Source organism: Bos javanicus, chromosome 7, assembly GCF_032452875.1.
Source record: "Bos javanicus breed banteng chromosome 7, ARS-OSU_banteng_1.0, whole genome shotgun sequence".
Classification (NCBI taxonomy): domain Eukaryota; kingdom Metazoa; phylum Chordata; class Mammalia; order Artiodactyla; family Bovidae; genus Bos; species Bos javanicus.
The window spans coordinates 53,888,188-53,906,929 of record NC_083874.1 but is presented as its reverse complement, the minus strand read 5'-3'; the positions used below and the strand labels follow the sequence as shown (position 1 = coordinate 53,906,929).

Here is an 18,742-nt window from a genome sequence, read left to right as displayed (position 1 = left end):
TTTTTTTAATTGTCCCTTCTAGTTTACTGAAGAACAATAATTCAGGGATAGTCTTATGGGTTAAAACGTTTTCATTATTATAACTGCTTCAACTATGATTTTATCTGTTGTTCCTTATTTAATTCTGTATAATAGAATTATTGGGTTAGAGCTTCTATTTCATGTCCAAGAAAAGAAGCTAGGAAACTTACACAATACAGAAAGGAATAGAAATGACTGGTACAGACACTTGGCACTGGAGAACAACTCTGGAACAAAGCTGAATTGTAGACCAGTAGTCAAATTCTGTGGCCTGTTCCTCACAAAGAACTGAAACTGATGTAGGTAACCATCTACCCCAAACTAATGCTTAACAAGCCCTGTGATTTAACATGTTAGGAAGAAGTGAATATAGTTTGTTTTATCCAAATCAAGTAGATTATTCTGTACATAAAGGATCTTTTCCTAATATCAGAACTAGGTATATTCAACCTTACGAATTGATTATTATGTTTCTCTTTTCTTTGAATATGATTTATTTTTGAGAAGACAAATGTCCTGCAGTCTTCTGAATACCACCCCCTCTAGTGTAAGGACATGGACTCTTAACTATCCAGTGTATCTATTTAGATATGCTGGTCTTGTGTAGAAGGATCCTTTCAGTTTTAATGCCAGGCTAGCAAATCCTCAGATAGCTTTCTTCAACAAAAGAGGGTACACTGAGGGTAGAGGGAAAGTAGGAAGACTTTTTGTCTTTCCCTTTTAAATTTCCCTTGAAATTTTTTGACAGGTAAAAACTGCATTTCTACCTCTTAATACATTTAATACTGGGTCCCAGAAGATTTTAGACAGTAACAATCATCAGTAGCTGGTGTCTAAAAACATGTGAAATAATTTAAAAATCTCCCTAAGTTACAGATAGAGTAGTTTAGTTTGCCAAGTCTGTGATTTACCTAATTGCTGGCCACCTTAACACAATTTAAGATTAAGCCTTTACTAATAACTTCATTTAAAATTTGGAAGGTAAACATACTTTATTTGCATGTGGTGGTGCAATGATGAATTAAAGTAATTTTCCCTTTGGTACTCTCACCATATTTTTAAACCAGTTTCCTCTTTCTTTAATCCTGCTAAGCATTAGATTAGAAGTTATAATAAAACAGTGATTACAGAGGTCTTCTATAATGGTTAAGAAACTGTTTAAAGCACAATTTAAAGAACAGTTTATCAAGGAAGAGGTAGTGACTGGAAAGGGGCAAAAAGAGGGTTTGTGTGGTACTTTCTGCTTCTTAATAAGTTTATTAGGTGATAAATTTATGATTTGTGTACTTTTCTGTATGTATACTGCAGTAATTTTTTTTTAATGAACTATGCTTGTTAAACAATATGAAAGACTTTACTTGTTAAACAATGTGAAAGACTTTACTTTTTAAATTGATCTCTCACTTTGTATTGGATGTACAGTATGCCTGCCTTCATCAGTGCCTTTGGTCCTTGGCTATGTTCCCCGAAAACAACAAAAAAGAGCCTCCCCATAAAAATATCCTTTAAGGCCTGGGAAATTTTAACAGTGCCTTTATTTTCCATGTAGGACAGCACAATTATCTTTGTGCTGGAAGAAATGATTGTATCATTGATAAAATTCGAAGAAAAAACTGCCCAGCATGCCGCTATAGAAAATGCCTTCAAGCTGGAATGAACCTGGAAGGTAATGTAAATATCGAAAATGAATTGTCTTTGCACTATATAAAAATTTATCACTTTACTTTTGAAAAAAATCAGTAAGCAGATGCAATAATTAAAAGTAGGATTTTTAGAAAGTTGTACTTTTCTAAGAATTTGTCCATTTTTTCCACGTTGTCCATTTTATTGGCATATAATTGTTGATGGTAGTCTCTTATGATCCTTTGTATTTCTGTGTTGTCTGTTGTGATCTCTCCATTTTCATTTCTAATTTTATTGATTTTTCTCCCTTTGTTTCTTGATGAGTCTGGCTAATGGTTTGTCAATTTTATTTATCCTTTCAAAGAACCAGCTTTTGGCTTTGTTGATTTTTGCTATGGTCTCTTTTGTTTCTTTTGCATTTATTTCTGCCCTAATTTTTTAAGATTTCTTTCCTTCTACTAACCCTGGGGTTCTTCATTTCTTCCTTTTCTAGTTGCTTTAGGTGTGTAGAGTTAGGTTATTTATTTGACTTTTTTCTTGTTTCTTGAGGTATGCCTGTATTGCTGTGAACTTTCCCCTTAGGACTGCTTTTACAGTGTCCCACAGGTTTTGGGTTGTTGTGTTTTCATTTTCATTCGTTTCTATGCATTTTTTGATTTCTTCTGTGATTTGTTGGTTATTCAGCAGCCTGTTGTTCAGCCTCCATATGTTGGAATTTTTAATAGTTTTTCTCCTGTAATTGAGATCTAATCTTACTGCATTGTGGTCAGAAAAGATGCTTGGAATGATTTCTATTTTTTTGAATTTACCAAGGCTAGATTTATGGCCCAGGATGTGATCTATCCTGGAGAAGTTTCCATGTGCGTTTGAGAAAAAGGTGAAATTCATTGTTTTGGGGTGAAATGTCCTATAGATATTAGGTCTAACTGGTCTATTAAATGAGTATTTCATATTCTGTTTAAGGTTATCAACTCTTATTACATAGACTGACTTCATTATAGCCAAACTGTACATGAAGAAAGAAAATTATGTAATAATCAAACTTGTAATACTTGAAGAAACATGACTTTGGTCTTTATTTCTTTTTTCAAACACAACTATTTGCTAGGGTTAGTACAGAAACAAGTCAGAATTATTCTGTTATTTACCTTTTACTTTGCATATACATGTATATATCAATCTTGCATTTCAAACCTACAGTGGGGAAAAAGTGAAGAAAGCCTTCAATGGGTTTTTTCAAGCAAAGAAGAAATGTGAAACTAGTTATGAATGAGTTTCATATTCTTATATAACAAGTGTAATTAACACTGATATTATTTGAAATCTTTTCCCTGGGGTAGCAAGTTTGGAATTTTGTTTTAGTTGAAGGTGGTAGTGGTGCACTTCAATTCAGCAAGTTTTCACCAAAGCAGGCATTAGACATAAAATGAATAAAACAGTGTCTGTATTCAAAATCAGTAAAATAGTGCCTGTACTCAAGCACTTTACTCTCTAGTTAGGTTGCAGAGTCAACACAAAATGGTACAACACACTATAAGATAAACAGGAACAAGAGGTCGGTCACCTGATTCTGTCCTAAAAGGCAAAAAAAAAAAGCAACACTGAATTTTAAATCTAGAGACGTTCAGTAGGAGTTAGATGGAAAATCGGGGTAGAGACAGGATCAGACTTGAATTCTGGAAAGACTAATCTATGAACAAAGCTAGTGGAGGTGATAGAATTCCAGCTGAGCTGTTTCAAATCCTAAAAGATGATGCTGTGAAAGTGTTGCACTCAGTATGCCAGCAAATTTGGAAAACACAGCAATGGCCACAGGACTGAAAAAGGTCAGTTTTCATTCCAATCCCAAAGAAAGGCAATGCCAAAGAATGCTCAAACTACCGCACAATTGCACTCATCTCACACGCTAGTAAAGTAACGCTCAAAATCTCCAAGCCAGGCTTCAGCAATACGTGATCCGTGAACTTCCAGATGTTCAAGCTGGATTTAGAAAAGGCAGAGGAACCAGAGATCAAATGGCCAACATCCGCTGGATCATGGAAAAAACAAGAGAGTTCCAGAAAAACATCTATTTCTGCTTTATTGACTTACGCCTAAGCTTTTGTGTGGATCACAACAAACTGGAAAATTCTTAAAGAAGATGGGAATACCAGACCACCTGACCTGCCTCCTGAGAAATCAATATATAGGTCAGGAAGCAACAGTTAGAACTGGACATGGACCAACAGACTGGTTCCAAATCGGGAAAGGAGTACGTCAAGGCTGTATATTGTCACCCTGCTTATTTAACTTATATGCAGAGTACATCATGGGAAATGCCGGCTGAATGAAGCACAGGCTAGAATCAAGATTGGCAGGAGAAATAACAATAACCTCAGATATGCAGATGACACCACTCTTATGGCAGAAAGCAAAGAAGAACTAAAGAGCCTCTTGATGAAACTGAAAGAGGAAAGTGAAAAAGTTGGCTTAAAGCTCAATATTCCATAAACTAAGATCATGGCATCTGGTCCCATCACTTAATGGGAAATAGATGTGCAAACAGTGAGAGGCTTTATTTTGGGGGGCTCCAAAATCACTGCAGATGGTGACTGCAGCCAGGAAATTAAAAGACACTTGCTCCTTGGAAGCAAAGTTATGACCAACCTAGACAGCATATTCAAAAGCAGAGACATTACTTTGCCAACAAAGGTCCATCTAGTCAAGGCTATTGTGTTTCCAGTGGTCATGTATGGATGTGAGAGTTGGACCATAAAGCTAGCTGAGCGCTGAAGAATTGATGCTTTTTAACTGTGGTGTTGGAGAAGACTCTTGAAAGAGTCCCTTGGACTGTAAGGAGATCCAACCAGTCCATCCTAAAGGAGATCAGTCCTGAATATTCATTGCAAGGACTGATGCTGGGAAAGATTCAAGGCAGGAGCAGAAGAGGATGACAGAGGATGAGATGGTTGGATGGCATCACCAACTTGATGGACATGAGTTTGAGCAAGCTCCAGGAGTTGGTGATGGACAGGGAAGCCTGGCGTACTGCAGTCTGTGGGGTCGCAGAGTCGGACCTGACTGAGTGAGTGAACTGAACTGAATCTTGTATATGGTGCTATTAGAGGAAGGATGAAATCCATGTGGTTCTTCTGACAGAAAAGAGACTAACTGTTGGGGCTGTCCAGTACACACTGCGTACATGTTTTAAAACATAAAGTAGATTTATGGCTGTAACTGCAGTCTTAATTCCCCAATCCACACAAGAACATTCTCAGTTCTTCATATTACTTTGATAGCAAAAAAGATTAGTCTTTTCTTCACCATATTTAGAAACATTCATGACACATCAATCACTTAGCCCACTTTTTTCCCAGCATGCCTACGTTCTTAAACTTTACTACAGGGTGCCAATGTGTTAAACATTGATTTAAAGAAAATGATAAATGCCCATCTTCTTATAGATGTTACCAAAGCTACAGAGATTGACTACAAATTCACGTAGACATTCAGTGCCACAAGGATAATTTATTACCAAAACCAGATAGTTAGTCCTCATTTCTTACATCTCTGTGCATATTTTAGTTTCATCTTCCTTCTCTCTGACCATTTAAATGAATATGTATTAATGCATGCCAGGTTTTAGTGACTGGTTTATATGTTTTGCCCTCCAGCCCCAGTTTTACTGCTTTCCTTTAATTCCCCAAGTAGTTCATTCAAAGAACAAACTCAGCATTTGGTCCTATCACTAATACAGTGCGGCTGCTTTAACATCTTTAGATGCTTTCCCGAATACACACCAAGTTTAACTTTCATCTGGAGCTCTAAGCAGTGTTAATCATCTTTTCACATGCCTATAGGCCACCAAAAAAGGGGGGTTGTTTGATTTTTGTTGACAAGTTGTATGAGCTGTTTGTATATTTTGAAAATTAAGCCCTGTTGAATCATTTGCAAGTATTTTCTTCCTGTCTTTAGATTGTCTTTTTATTTCTATTGCCTTGTGAGACTTACCTAAGAAAACATGGGTATGATTGTCAGAAAATCTTTTGCCTGTGTTCTCTTATAGAAGTTTTATGATAAGGTGAGAATACTTTAAAGTCCTCCAGTTTGTCATTATTCTTTCTTCTGCTCTAATGTAGAGTGTAAGAACACATATTCTAGACAAATTTAAAGTTATGGTTAATAGTAGTTTTTAAAGTACTGTTTCAGTGTATTTATTTGGGACATGCATGTTCTCATTTGTCAACAAAATATATACTTCCTGATTTTGAGGCCTGGGTGTCAGTAAGATATGATAACTTTGGTTGTTTAAAGAGTTCCCTTAATGTCTAGGAGCTCTTCCATTTTTAACTTTGTCACTCCTCTTTAAACTTGGACTACGTGAATTCAGAATATTTTCCAACTGTATTTTACTACCAGTTGAGACGGTGATCGTGTGCCAAGAACTGTTTTATGCATTTTATATATTCTAACTGATTTAATTATCAACAGATCCTATGAGGTAGGTACTGACATTATCCTCATTTTATAGAAGAGGAAACAAAGGCCCAGAGAATAGGGCACAGATACCCAGCTACTCAGTGGCAGAGCCAGGATTATATCCCAACATGTTGGTTTCATATTTATGCTCTCTACTGCACCATACTGTGTCTTCAATAGAGCATGGTAAAATAAATTAGAGCATGTCTGTCGTGATTGTATTTCTCTGTTTTGAAACGTTAACTAAAAATTCTTAAATGTTTGAGCACAGAGCACAGTAAGAAATGGGACCATTCTACCCAACCAAACGACAGGGTTTGTTTTTTTTTTTACCCCCAACACTGCACATGGATATACATAGTTCTTGTCCCTACATCTGTCCTCCGCAAACTATGTACTTTGTCATTTTAGGGACAAAATATATAATAATTATTTTTAAATGTGACTATCATTTACTTTTCCTTAACACAATGGTCTGCATACCTGATAACTGAGACAGATACACTTCTGCTTTCATACAACTTGCATTCCTTGTCCTTCCTTGGAGTTCTGAGTAATTTCTCTTTAAGAATACCATAATTTGCTTGCTTTGGCCCCACATATAACCAGAAAAGAATAATATTTTCATTTGTCACTGGAACAAGTAAATTCAAGAATATGAATATGTCTGCTAAAAAAATCTACGGAATCCATGTTTTAATTCAATTATACTTTTCCAAACTAAGTCAAAAATAAAAGTTACTTTATATATGATATGAAAATAGATACTTTAGGCTTATAGAGTCATCAGTTAAAATCTCTTATAAAAGAAATTATACCCAGTGGTAATTTATATATTTTCTCTGAATGGCCACAAAGATTTTAAATCCCATATAGTATAGTATACATAATATAAAGGTGAAATGGGGATCTTTCTGCATGCATGATCTCCTGTGCAAGATCTTCTTACTATCTTGATAAGAAGGGGACTTTGTGCAAGACGATAAACAGTATCACTCTCTTCATTACACCCACAATTTAGATTAACCCTAAGCCACCACAGTTACTGGTATTACAAACTTAAATTCTTTCTTTCAGTTGATAGTAATTTGCCTTGTATAACTAATGAAATTTTTACTTTGGAGTGAAATTGAGACAGAAATTACTTTAATGGAAGAATATGTAAGTGATATGTTTATATTGTTTTAACATAGTAAGACATTTAACTATAATGAAGAAGTAACTGTCTTGTTTGTAGAGGAAATTAAATGAATGGGTTCCTCTTGATTCTTTGCTTTCAGGAAAAACTGTTTTTCTCTTCTTTCGTGTTACTTTATCATAACTGCTACATAAAAGATTTCTCCTTTTTCAAATTAGTTTCAGCAACTGAAATACCTCTTGAATAAACCACGCTCTCCAAACTTTCCCATTACAGCTGATTTCTATGTATTTTTTTTAATATACCCACAGCTCGAAAAACAAAGAAAAAGATAAAAGGAATTCAGCAGGCCACTACAGGAGTCTCGCAAGAAACTTCTGAAAATCCCGCTAACAAAACAATAGTTCCTGCAACATTACCACAACTCACACCTACGCTGGTGTCACTGCTGGAAGTCATTGAACCCGAGGTGTTATATGCAGGATATGACAGCTCTATTCCAGATTCAACTTGGCGGATCATGACCGCACTCAACATGTTAGGTGGGCGGCAGGTGATTGCAGCCGTGAAATGGGCAAAGGCAATACCAGGTAAGATGCAAAAGATAACAGCACTAAGGTGTAAACCTTAGAATGTTTTACATAAAACACTCTGGCTCTGTATCACCTTGGTCCCATGGTTTCCTGTCATCCCTACTTAGTCAAGGGGTGAAGTGAAGTCACTCAGTCGTGTCCGACTCTTAGCTCCTCCGTCCGTGAGGTAAAGAGGTATAAATATCAGGAGCATTTTTTTAACTTAAATCCACTGAATGAGTAATGTCTGCCAGGATTCTTGGCTTTCTGTTTTACTTTTTAATATAGCATTTTAGTCTTTAGTCCATATTTACTCAAATAAGCAAAAGGTGACAAAAACTGGCTACTCTTTTTTCTAACATTGAATACTATTAAAAAATTATTGAGAGCTTTGGTCTTACATGTCAAATGACAAAGGAGAACTGTGTCCACTTAACACTTCATTTCTTCTATTAGCATCTTCCAAAACTGGCAGTTCCCAGAGAGAGGATCTTCTCTTTGGCAACTAGAGTGCTTCCTCATACCTTTTATTCCTCTTAATTCAGGATTCAGGAACTTACATCTGGATGACCAAATGACTCTACTGCAATATTCATGGATGTTCCTCATGGCATTTGCCTTGGGGTGGAGATCATACAGACAATCATGTGCAAATATGCTGTGTTTTGCTCCTGATCTGATTATTAATGAGTAAGTTATTTGTTATTCATATTCCTTCAGGACTGAATCAGTCCTACCAGATTATCTTGGAACTGGGCAACCTACCAAGTATCTTGATGCAGAATTTATCAATGCTTAAGGCAAGCCAGAATGTACTACAGAGCAAATTGCATGTGGCATTATTACGGACCAGGACCTACTGAAGGATATTTTTTAAATAGCATCTCTTGGGGTCAGTAAAGTTTATAGCAAGGGAAAAGGAATCTTACTGTGGCATTGTTTTATTTATGTAATCGTATTTCAGAAAGGAAACAGCGTAATACAATTCATGTTGATCTTACTTTCAGCAGGGACAATGAACAGATGAGGACAACTAGGATGAAGGGATGACAGATATGGACCCAAAGACAAGAAGCATCTCTTTGCATGGCAAGGCTCACTCAATGTGTATGAGTTGTAAAGAAAATGGGAGAACCAGCCACACTAAGATTTGATAAATCAGCTTTCTCTAGTCCTCTAGGTCTATGCCTGTGAAATATTTCAGATACCCATTCCCCGTACCCATTGCACTTGTTTTCTAACCAGCTTTCTGCTGCCTGTGTATCCTCCATCATGCTAAGTTTTTCTTCTTAACACACAGGTGTCTTCACTGAGCACTCAGTGTGTACTCAGCATGGTTTCTGGAAAGCCAGAATCTGGCCTCATTTTATCTCTCGTTATTCTCCTTCACATATTCTTTTTCCCCTCAGATGATCTGTTCTTCAAACATACCCCTAGCTCATGATGGTCATACCACCAGGTAAAAACCTCTCTCCTGTATATCCCTAGCATTTATCACGTTCTACCTTTTATTACTACTTTTGCACTCACAGCTTATCTCCTTTATTAGATAGCAAACAGGGAAGTCACACACACTCACATATGCATACCCACTGATCTGGGCAGAAGGAGATCTGTATTCATGTGAGAAAAAGATTTTAAAACTGTGAGCTCTGGGTGCTGTTGACTATCCTGCTGCTACTAAGTTGCTTCAGTCATGTCTGACTCTGTGCGACCCCATAGATGGCAGCCCACCAGGCTCCCCGTCCCTGGGATTCTCCAGGCAAGAACAAGGGAGTGGGTTGCCATTTCCTTCTCCAGTGCATGAAAGTGAAGAGTGAAAGTGAAGTCGCTCAGTCATATCCGACTCTTAGCGACCCCATGGACTGCAGCCCACCAGGCTCCTCCGTCCATGGGATTTTCCAGGCAAGAGTACTGGAGTGGGGTGCCATTGCCTTCTCTGGCTGTTGACTATGGGGGTCCAAAAAAAAAATTAATGAAATCTTCAACCATGTTATAACAGTCTCACTATACTCCATGTGAGTTAATCCATCATTAGTAGTTTCTGTTCAGAACTGGATGCCATTGTAAAGTTTAAAAAAAATAAACATAGCCACTGATTGGCAAAAAAAACTATGTCCAGAGTGGCAAGAAGTTTAGAAATTAACATCAATGGATGAACAGAGGATGTGTAAAGAAGAAAATGAATGATGAGGATAGCCTAAAAAGATACCCTGTGAAGAGCAAGCAAACCTGCTGTTTCCACTGTTGGGTGTACCAAGCACAAAAATAACAGGTAGAAGATATAAAAAAGCATCTATTTGAGCCAGGTGTTAAACAGCAGGGCTTGCCTTATGACACAGTAAAGGTCAAGTCGTATCTGTTTTAGAGGAGACTGGATGATACTAGCTCTAGATATTTTAAAAGAGGCTTAACTGCTGAGTTAAACTTGCTGGCTAAGTTTCCCAGCACAGTGTTCATTTAATCATATTTGAGGATTTACCAAGTGTCACTGTTTTTAAGAGCTTGAGCTGTAATACGTAAGGCTCTGCTAACATGCAGATGAGGAAAACCAAACAAATGACCAAATTTATTTCAGAGAGCCATAACATTATAGTGTGGGGTACTATAGAAGACCTCTCTAAATATCTGAGCACTGAATAGTACAAAAGAACAAGCTTATAGGAGAGGTAGGGCATTTCAGGCAGAAGAGATGACTACAAAGGCTGACAAACAACCTTGGCATATGTGAGGAACTGAGAGAAAGCCAATAAGGACTTTCTCCGAGTTTAGAGAAGTAGACAGGGACCAAGTCAAGCAGCATCTTAAAAGCCATAAGATAGACTTTGTTTTAGGAGCATGAAGAAGCCAGCGCTGGGAGGAGAGAGGGGCGGTTTCAAACAGAGGAAAACGGATTACAGGGGAACATCAAGTACCGCACTCCTAGTATGTGCCTGCTACCGTACTAGCAGAGAACAAGACAAACAGGGTTCCCTAACTTTACTGTTTACACTCTAGTTGGGGAGACACAGATAACCATCAAAATAATTTGGAGTTTTTACTAGACAGAGGTCTTTTTCAGATGAGTCACTAGTGGCTTCTTGGAGGAGGTGTAACTGAGTGAGACGTGAAGGAGAAAAGACCAGGCTTCATGGTTAGAAGAAATATGACAAGAGGCATGTGAAATATGTACTGCAATCAAACTCTTTGCATTCTATTAATTCTGTTAATTTTCAGTTAATAGGCACTGCATGTGCTTGACCAGGCCCGCTCTCCACACATACTTTCAGGTGTCCACTTCAAAGACAGATGGCACCTTGACCATCCATTGCCAAAAAAGGACTGCTCAATCTGCCGTGCCATGGCTTAAGAAGATTTAAGTTTTTTGATTAAATTTAATTAAAAATATGTAGCTTATATGTAAGCTTAAACACCTTTGAATCTCTTAAGTACTTGCTGCTCATTTCAGAATCTGACCATGTTTACTTTAGAAGTTAAAACCATGTTGACAATGTCTATAGTCACTGTCTAAGAAGAAAGTTGAAGTCATTAATTGGAATAAAAGTGTGAATAGAGTTATGAAACACCAACATATCTTCTTTCATAAAATTAATCTGACTCAGCATTTATTTGGGAGGGTACTCAAATTTAGATTTAAACCATCATAGCATAACCTGGTATTTCTTACATAAAGTAGGAGTTACAGAAATTTTTTCTCAGTGTTCAACTTTATGGATGGCTTACAGAACAATAGTTTTTAAGTGGGCATTCTATTTCCCATTCTTGTCTCCTTATGCCATTGGGATAATAACCTTTTATTTTTTTCTTAAGTCCAAGGTCACTTTTTGTCAAAAAATTAAAAAACAGATCTTATTTTAAACCATGAAGAGACACAGTTTCAGGCTCTGTGTGTCATTTAAAAAGTTAGGAAACTTGAGAGATCTACTTGAAAATTGTAGTTGTGATCGTTAACTGTTGAGAACCCTAACTGAAAATTCATTTTGTAGTACCTTTAGTCGGAAGAATATTCAGTCACATAACATTGGTCAGAGGCAGATTTTTGGGTATCAGAAAGCCTAGAGTCAAGTTTTATTTCTGACCCTCTACCTAACTGTAAACATTATCACACACAGTTGTCTTTAGAATGCAGTGCTATGAAAAAAATTATTTGATTTTCAACTGGGTAAGATTTAAAACTGTGTTGTCTAACTGCTCATATTCAAATACTACCATAAAAGCTTGATTTAAATGAATGACTGATAATAGATTCTATAGGAATAAATTCTAAATACTTAAGGAAAGCTTTCCAAAATTCAGATCAGAGGGAATTCACGTTAATTGCAATAGGTAGATGAGTTAATAGAACGCTTTGCAAAATCAAACAGAAAAGTACTTTTTTGCGGAACAAGAATTACTTCTGTTTAACTCAAACACTTGATATTTGTCTTCCACAGGCAGAGAATGGCTTTACCCTGCATGTATGACCAATGTAAACATATGCTATATGTTTCCTCTGAGTTAAACAGGCTTCAGGTATCTTACGAAGAGTATCTCTGTATGAAAACCTTACTGCTCCTCTCTTCAGGTTGGTGGAACACCTATTCTCTTCTAAAATTGACTTCTGAAATATGTCAAAAACATAAAACATAGAAGTCTAGAAATAAAGGTTTGTTTGTATACAAAGCACTAAATAATTATACCTCTACTATTTCCTGGTACTTTAGATTTTCATAAATGTAAAATTTTAGAAAGGTTAAGATTAATAAGATAGATAAGTATCATGGAGAAATGGAGAGGTATATGAACCACATGGCAGGAAGGAGGAAGTCACTGCTGATCTGGAATATCTATAGCCTTCTTCCTTCCTACAACTTTTTACACTTCCACTACAGAAGACACAGAGAAAGCATGCCAGCTTGAATGATTTTTCTATACAACACTGTTCAGTTCACTCACTCAGTCGTGTCTGACTCTTTGTGACCCCATGGACTGCAGCACACCAGGCTTCCCTGTCCATCACCAACTCCCGGAGCTTGCTCAAACTCAGTTACTTAGTCAAAAATTTTAGTTATACAATGACTAATAATACATTAAATCCAATGACATATTTCTTATACTATGTATAAGAAATTATGGATGGGACCTAAATTTAAAAGCTTTTGCACAGCAAAGAACCATAAACAAAACAAAAAGACAACCCACAGAATGAGAGAAAAAATTTGCAACCGAAGTGAACAAGGGATTAATCTCCAAAGTACACAAACAATTCATGCAACTCAGTATCAAAAACAAAACAACTAAATCAAAAGATAGGCAGCTCTAAACAGACATTTCTCCAAAGAAGACATACAAATGGCTAAACAGCACATGAAAAGATGCTCAACATCACTGATTATTAAAGAAATGCAAATCAAAAGTACAATGAGGTATCACATCAGTCAGAATGGCCATCAAAATTTAGAAATAATAAATGCTGGAGAGGGTGTGGAGAAAAGGAAACCCTTTTACACTGTTGGTAGGAGTATCAATTGGTACAACCACTATGGAGAACAGCATGTGTTGTGCATACTGAGTTGCTTCAGTCATGTCCAACTCTGCAACCCTGTAGACTGTAGCCCTCCAGACTCCTCTGTCCATGGGATTCTCCAGGCAAGAATACTGGAGTAGGTTGCCATGCCCTCTTCCAAGGGATCTTCCCAAGGCAGGGATTGAACCTGCATCTCTTATATTTCCTGCATTGACAAGCAGGTTCTTTACCACTAGCACCACCTGGGAAGCCCCAGTATACAGGTTCTTTCAAAACTAAAAAGAGAACTACCATATGATCTAGTAATTCCACTCCTGGGCACATAACCAAAGAAAACCACAATTCCAAAAGATACATGCAGCACTCCAGTGTCCACTGCAGCACTGTTTATAATAGCCAGCAACCTGGAAGCAACTTAAATGTCCATCCACAGAGAAATGGATAAATAAGATGTGGTACATATATACAATGAAATATTACTCCGTCATAAAAAAAGTAACAAACAAAATAATGCCATCTATAGCAACATGGATGGACCCAGAGTCTGTCATACACAGTAAGTCAGGGAAAGACAAATATCACGTGATACTGCTTATATCACTGTGGATGGTGACTGCAGCCATGAAATCATAAGACAACTGCTGCTTGGCAGGAAAGCTAGACAAACCTAGACAGTGTTAAAAAGCAAAGACATTACTTTGCTGACAAAGGTCCATATAGTCAAGGCTATGGTCTGTCCAGTAGTCATGGTACGACTGTAAGAGTTGGACCTTAAAGAAGGCAGAGTGCCAGAGAATTGATGCTTTCACACTGTGGTGCTAGAGAATACTCGAGAGTCCCTTGAACAGCAAGGAAATCAAACCAGTCAATCTTAAAGGAATTCAACCCTAAATATGCATTGGAAGCACTGATGCTGAAGCACCAATACTTTGGCCACCTGATGTGAAGAGCCAGTTCATTGGAAAAGACTCTGATAGTGGGAAAGACTGAAGGCAAAAGGAGAAGGGGGCAACAGAAGATGACATGGCAAAAGGAGAAGGCAACAGAAGATGAGATGGCTGGATGGTACATTACATGTACTGATGTAATGTACATGAACTTGGGCAAACTCCAGGAGATGATGAGGGACAGGGAGGCCTGGCATGCTGCAATCCATGGTGTCAAAAAGAGTGAGAAACAATTGGGCAACTGAACAACAACATTGCTTACACACAAATGAAGTTATTTACAAAACAGAAATAGTCATAGTTGTAGGGAAATAAACTAAGGTTACCAAGGGGGATGGGTGGGAGGGATAAATTGGGAAACATACACATTACTGTATATAAAATATAATAACATACCATACAGCACAGGGAACTCTACTCAATACTCTGTAATTACCTGTATGGGAAAAGAATCTAAAAAAAGAGTGGCTACATGTATAACTGGTTCACTCTGCTGTACAGCAGAAACTAAGAATATTGTGAGTCAACTATACTCCCAATAAAAATTACTTTACAAGAAAGAAATTATGAAAGAAAAGGATGACCTACAAAAAGTGAGCTTGAGTACTATTAAAGAAGGTTAATGCAGCACTGGAGCTGGACTGTGGACAGAGATGTTTTATCTAGAAAGGAACAACACTATCTTGAAAGTTTACATAAATTGGTATATGAACTTCAGTGAGACTACTTTCAGCAAGCAAAGGCAAACTAGAAAACTTCTGGAAAATACCAAGTATCTTGTCTATATTAGTAAAAATGTGGCATTTTCAACAACTAATGAAAGAAGGTCTGTGAACCAGCAGGCATTATAAACTTTATAAGATGCGGAGTTGATAGCTGAATACCTCTTTCATATAAATAGCGTTCCAATTTTTTAAAGCCTTCATTCCATTAGTAACTGTGGTTTCAAAGTGGCTAAATAATCTACAGATGGTGTACATGACTGCTTTATCACTCAGTTGTGTCCAACTCTTTACTGACCCCTTGGTCTGTAGCCCACCAGGCTCCTCTGTCCATGGGGATTCTCCAGGCAAGAATACTGGAGTGAGTTGCCATGCCCTCCTCCAGGGAATCTTTCCTACCCAGGGATCAAACCCGGGCCTCCCACATTACAGGCAGATTCTTTGCTGTCTGAGCCACCAGGGAAGCCCCTTACATGACTACATGACTATATCTATTTAAGTGTTTCCAAACCACACATCAACCTTAATGCTTTCATACTATTTTTGCTGTTTAATGTCATGGGACTTAAGGAATATTAGTGATATTCCAAAGTAAGAAAATTTTCCACAACCCATTTTAAAAAAGCTAATTTTTTAAGGTTACCTGTAACAGTACCCTTGTTAAAGCAGTGAGCTTGATACTGTTGAAGTAAACAGGGAAAGTTCTGATAATCAATCATTAGGGTTGATAATATCCAGGTACAGGTCAATGCCAAGATACTAACCTTTTGGTTTAAAAAAAAGGGGGGGGTGCTTAGAAGGATGAAAATATGTATCTTAAGATATAATTAGACTGCTACCCTGACAGAACACTAGAAGTGTCCTAACCTTCCATTAAGATATGCTGAACTTAAAGAATTTAACACTACATGCAGGCAGGTACCTGAAGAGAAGAGCTGCACTTGAAGCTAGCTTTCTCTTAGAGGGTAGTTGCCAAGACTGGTAAATTAGTATATTCAGTAAATTTAAAGACAAGTGCAATTGGGGGAAAAAAAAAAAAGATGGATCTAAAGGCAGATTAGACATATTTGTAGAGACATTTAAACTGAAATATACATCTAAAGACGTTAGCCAGAATACATTTTTAATGTGCATTTGTGTATATGTATGAACAAAGATAAGAGGCATGATTGAGAGAGAAAGTCTAAAACAGTACTTCACAACTCTTTTCACATCATAATAACATAAGAAACATAACATTCATTCATAGCACAATGATGTAAATGAATAAAGCTTCCTGCACCCAGTGGTGACCAGCTTAGCAGATCATTAACAACACATTAGTAACCCATTCATATGGTCGTCTTATAATCAAAGATCCAAGATGAAAGGTGAAAAGATACTATACAAAGAGATAATGGCTGGAAACTTTCCAGAACAGCAGCAATTGAAGAAAGTGAACTAATTTTTTAAAAAAAGTTAAAGGGGGAGAAAAACTGAAAAAAGAGAGTGGATTTCCAATTTAAACTCTCACAATTAAACAACTTGCAGTTATTGCTCCCATCCTCACAAATAAGAAAAAGCTAGGCAAACTGACAATAACTTTTTTAAAGATCCATCTGAGAAGTAAGGTCACAGGACAAACCACTAACATCAAAATCTGGAGAAACAGGCAAATACAGAGGACCACAGCCAAGATCAGTTTCCTGGAAACAGAAGCTACTGGACCCAGTAATGCAGAAACACTTATGGTATCTTTGATGTATTTCTGAAGACCAAGTAAGGAATAGCTGGAGTGTTAAGAACCCTGATATCAGGGCTTCTCTGATAGTTCAGTTGGTAAAGAATCCCCCTGCAATGCAGAAGACCCTGGTTTGATTCCTGGGTCACGAAGATCTGCTAGAGAAGGCATAGGCTACCCACTCCAGTTTTCTTGGGCTTCCTTTGTGGCTCAGCTGGTAAAAAATCCACCCACAATGCAGGAGGCCTGGATTCAGTCCCTTGGTTGGGAAGATCCCCTGGAAAAGGGAACAGCTACCCACTCCAGTATTCTGGCCTGGAGAATTTCATGGACTGTATAGCCCATGGGGTCACAAAGAGTCGGAGATGACTGAGCGACTTTCACTTCACTATATAAGAACTCTGAAGACCCAGTCTTCAGGGGTTCCCCCCCACAGTTCTCTGGGGTTTACCTTGAGAAACCCCATCAAATTCTAATGATGAAAATCAGAGAAGATCCCCTTTCTATCCTAGGGGAAAGGGCAAATAGGCAATTCCAGTCCCCTTTACCTTCCTATCTCAGTTAAGAGAGATAGGAAAAGGAAGAGAAGAAATATTTGAAGCAATAAATGCTGATAAATTTCCAAAATTAATGACAGACAGCAAAACACATCCAGGAAGCTCAGAAAATATCCAGAAAGATAGATAAATACCAAAAAAGCTGCACCTAGGCATATTGTACTCAAAACTACAGAAAACTAAAGACAATAAAGGAAAAGGCCAGAGGGGAAAACAGCTTACCATTCCTTATAAAGGAAGGATATAAATTACATTAGAATTCTCATTAGAAATCATGCAAGCAGGAAAGTAGTAGAGTGAACTATTTACCGTTAAAAGAAAAAGATCACCCATGATAGATTCAACATCCACTGATGAGGTTTTAAGGTACCTACAGTACCTATAAAAATACTGAAGTGTTATTTGAAAGAAGATGCAGATTAGTTATAAATGTATATTTCAAATTCTAGGGCAGCCACTAAAAACAACTTTAGGAAGTCATAATTGATACACCAAGAGGAAACAGAATCACATGAATACTCAGACTAGAAAAGGCAGAAAAAGGAAATAAGAAAAATGAATAGATAAGTTACAAACATGGTAGAGATTAATGTAGATATCTCAAACAATCACTTTAAATTTGAAAGGCCTAATATACACAGTCTTTTTTTTTTTAATGAAGGTCAAAAGAGAATTTGCCACCACAGATCCTCAGTAAAGTAATATTAAGGGATATACCTAGGCTACGGGAAAGTAGTATCTTGATGGAAAACAGAATAAAGAAAGTGGCAAATATTTAGATACATTTAAACTAACTGTAAAATAACAGTAATAATGTCTTTGGGAAGTTATAAAATAGAACTACACAATAATTACATATAGGCAAAGAAGAAAAAAGGAGCCTTTGAAAAGTTAAAGATGAGTGTTTAAATTTCTTAAAGAGTATACAAAGTACATTATCAAACCATGAGGACTTTGGGGGAGAACATGGTAAGAAAAAAACAAAAGAATAAAAGAAATGAGAGAAAGTTGAGGGCGGAGGGGAAGCATAAACAAAGGCATGATAGGAGGAAGTAACAAATACACTGATTGTACAAATAAGTTCAAATATATCAGCAATTTCATTAAATGTAGATGGACTAAATGCTCCAAGATAAAAATATACAGAAAGTGCAAGACTAGTTTTAAGAAAACAATCCAACTCTGCTATTTATAGGATATATATATATATATGGATGTTGAGTAGCTGAGGTAAAAGGATATACTATGCATAGTGTAGTATATGGCCTTCGTGGCATACTTTCTGTAAAAGGCCAGATGGTAAATGATTTCAGCGTTGCATACAATCTCTGTCAGAGATACTCAGTTCTGCCCCTTGTGACATGAACATGGTCATGAATGATGCTTAAAGAGTACAGGTGTGGCTGTGTTCCAATGATACTTTATTTACAAAAACAGGCTACAGGTAGGAAGGGGCCATTGCTGACCACTGTTTTACC

General features: G+C 37.1%; 1 protein-coding gene and 1 long non-coding RNA gene across 11 annotated transcripts in view; one reads left to right on the top strand and one right to left on the bottom strand.

The window, feature by feature from the left end:
* The window catches only part of LOC133251417 (uncharacterized), a 78,785-nt gene that overhangs the window by 18,483 nt on the left and 41,560 nt on the right, over positions 1 to 18,742 (bottom strand). The gene's annotated exons all lie outside the window — the stretch shown is intronic.
* Positions 1 to 18,742, top strand: part of NR3C1 (nuclear receptor subfamily 3 group C member 1) — a 120,108-nt gene that overhangs the window by 92,292 nt on the left and 9,074 nt on the right. For 8 of the 10 annotated variants that reach the window (XM_061423844.1, XM_061423843.1, XM_061423848.1 and 5 more), the window contains exons 4-7: positions 1,571 to 1,687; positions 7,552 to 7,830; positions 8,358 to 8,502; positions 12,246 to 12,376. In XM_061423844.1, the coding sequence (XP_061279828.1) occupies positions 1,571 to 1,687; positions 7,552 to 7,830; positions 8,358 to 8,502; positions 12,246 to 12,376 (672 nt within the window). Of the gene's footprint in view, positions 1 to 1,570; positions 1,688 to 7,551; positions 7,831 to 8,357; positions 8,503 to 8,819; positions 9,551 to 12,245; positions 12,377 to 18,742 lie in introns of those variants that run through there. The other 2 variants (XM_061423851.1, XM_061423850.1) reach the window with 2 other exon arrangements.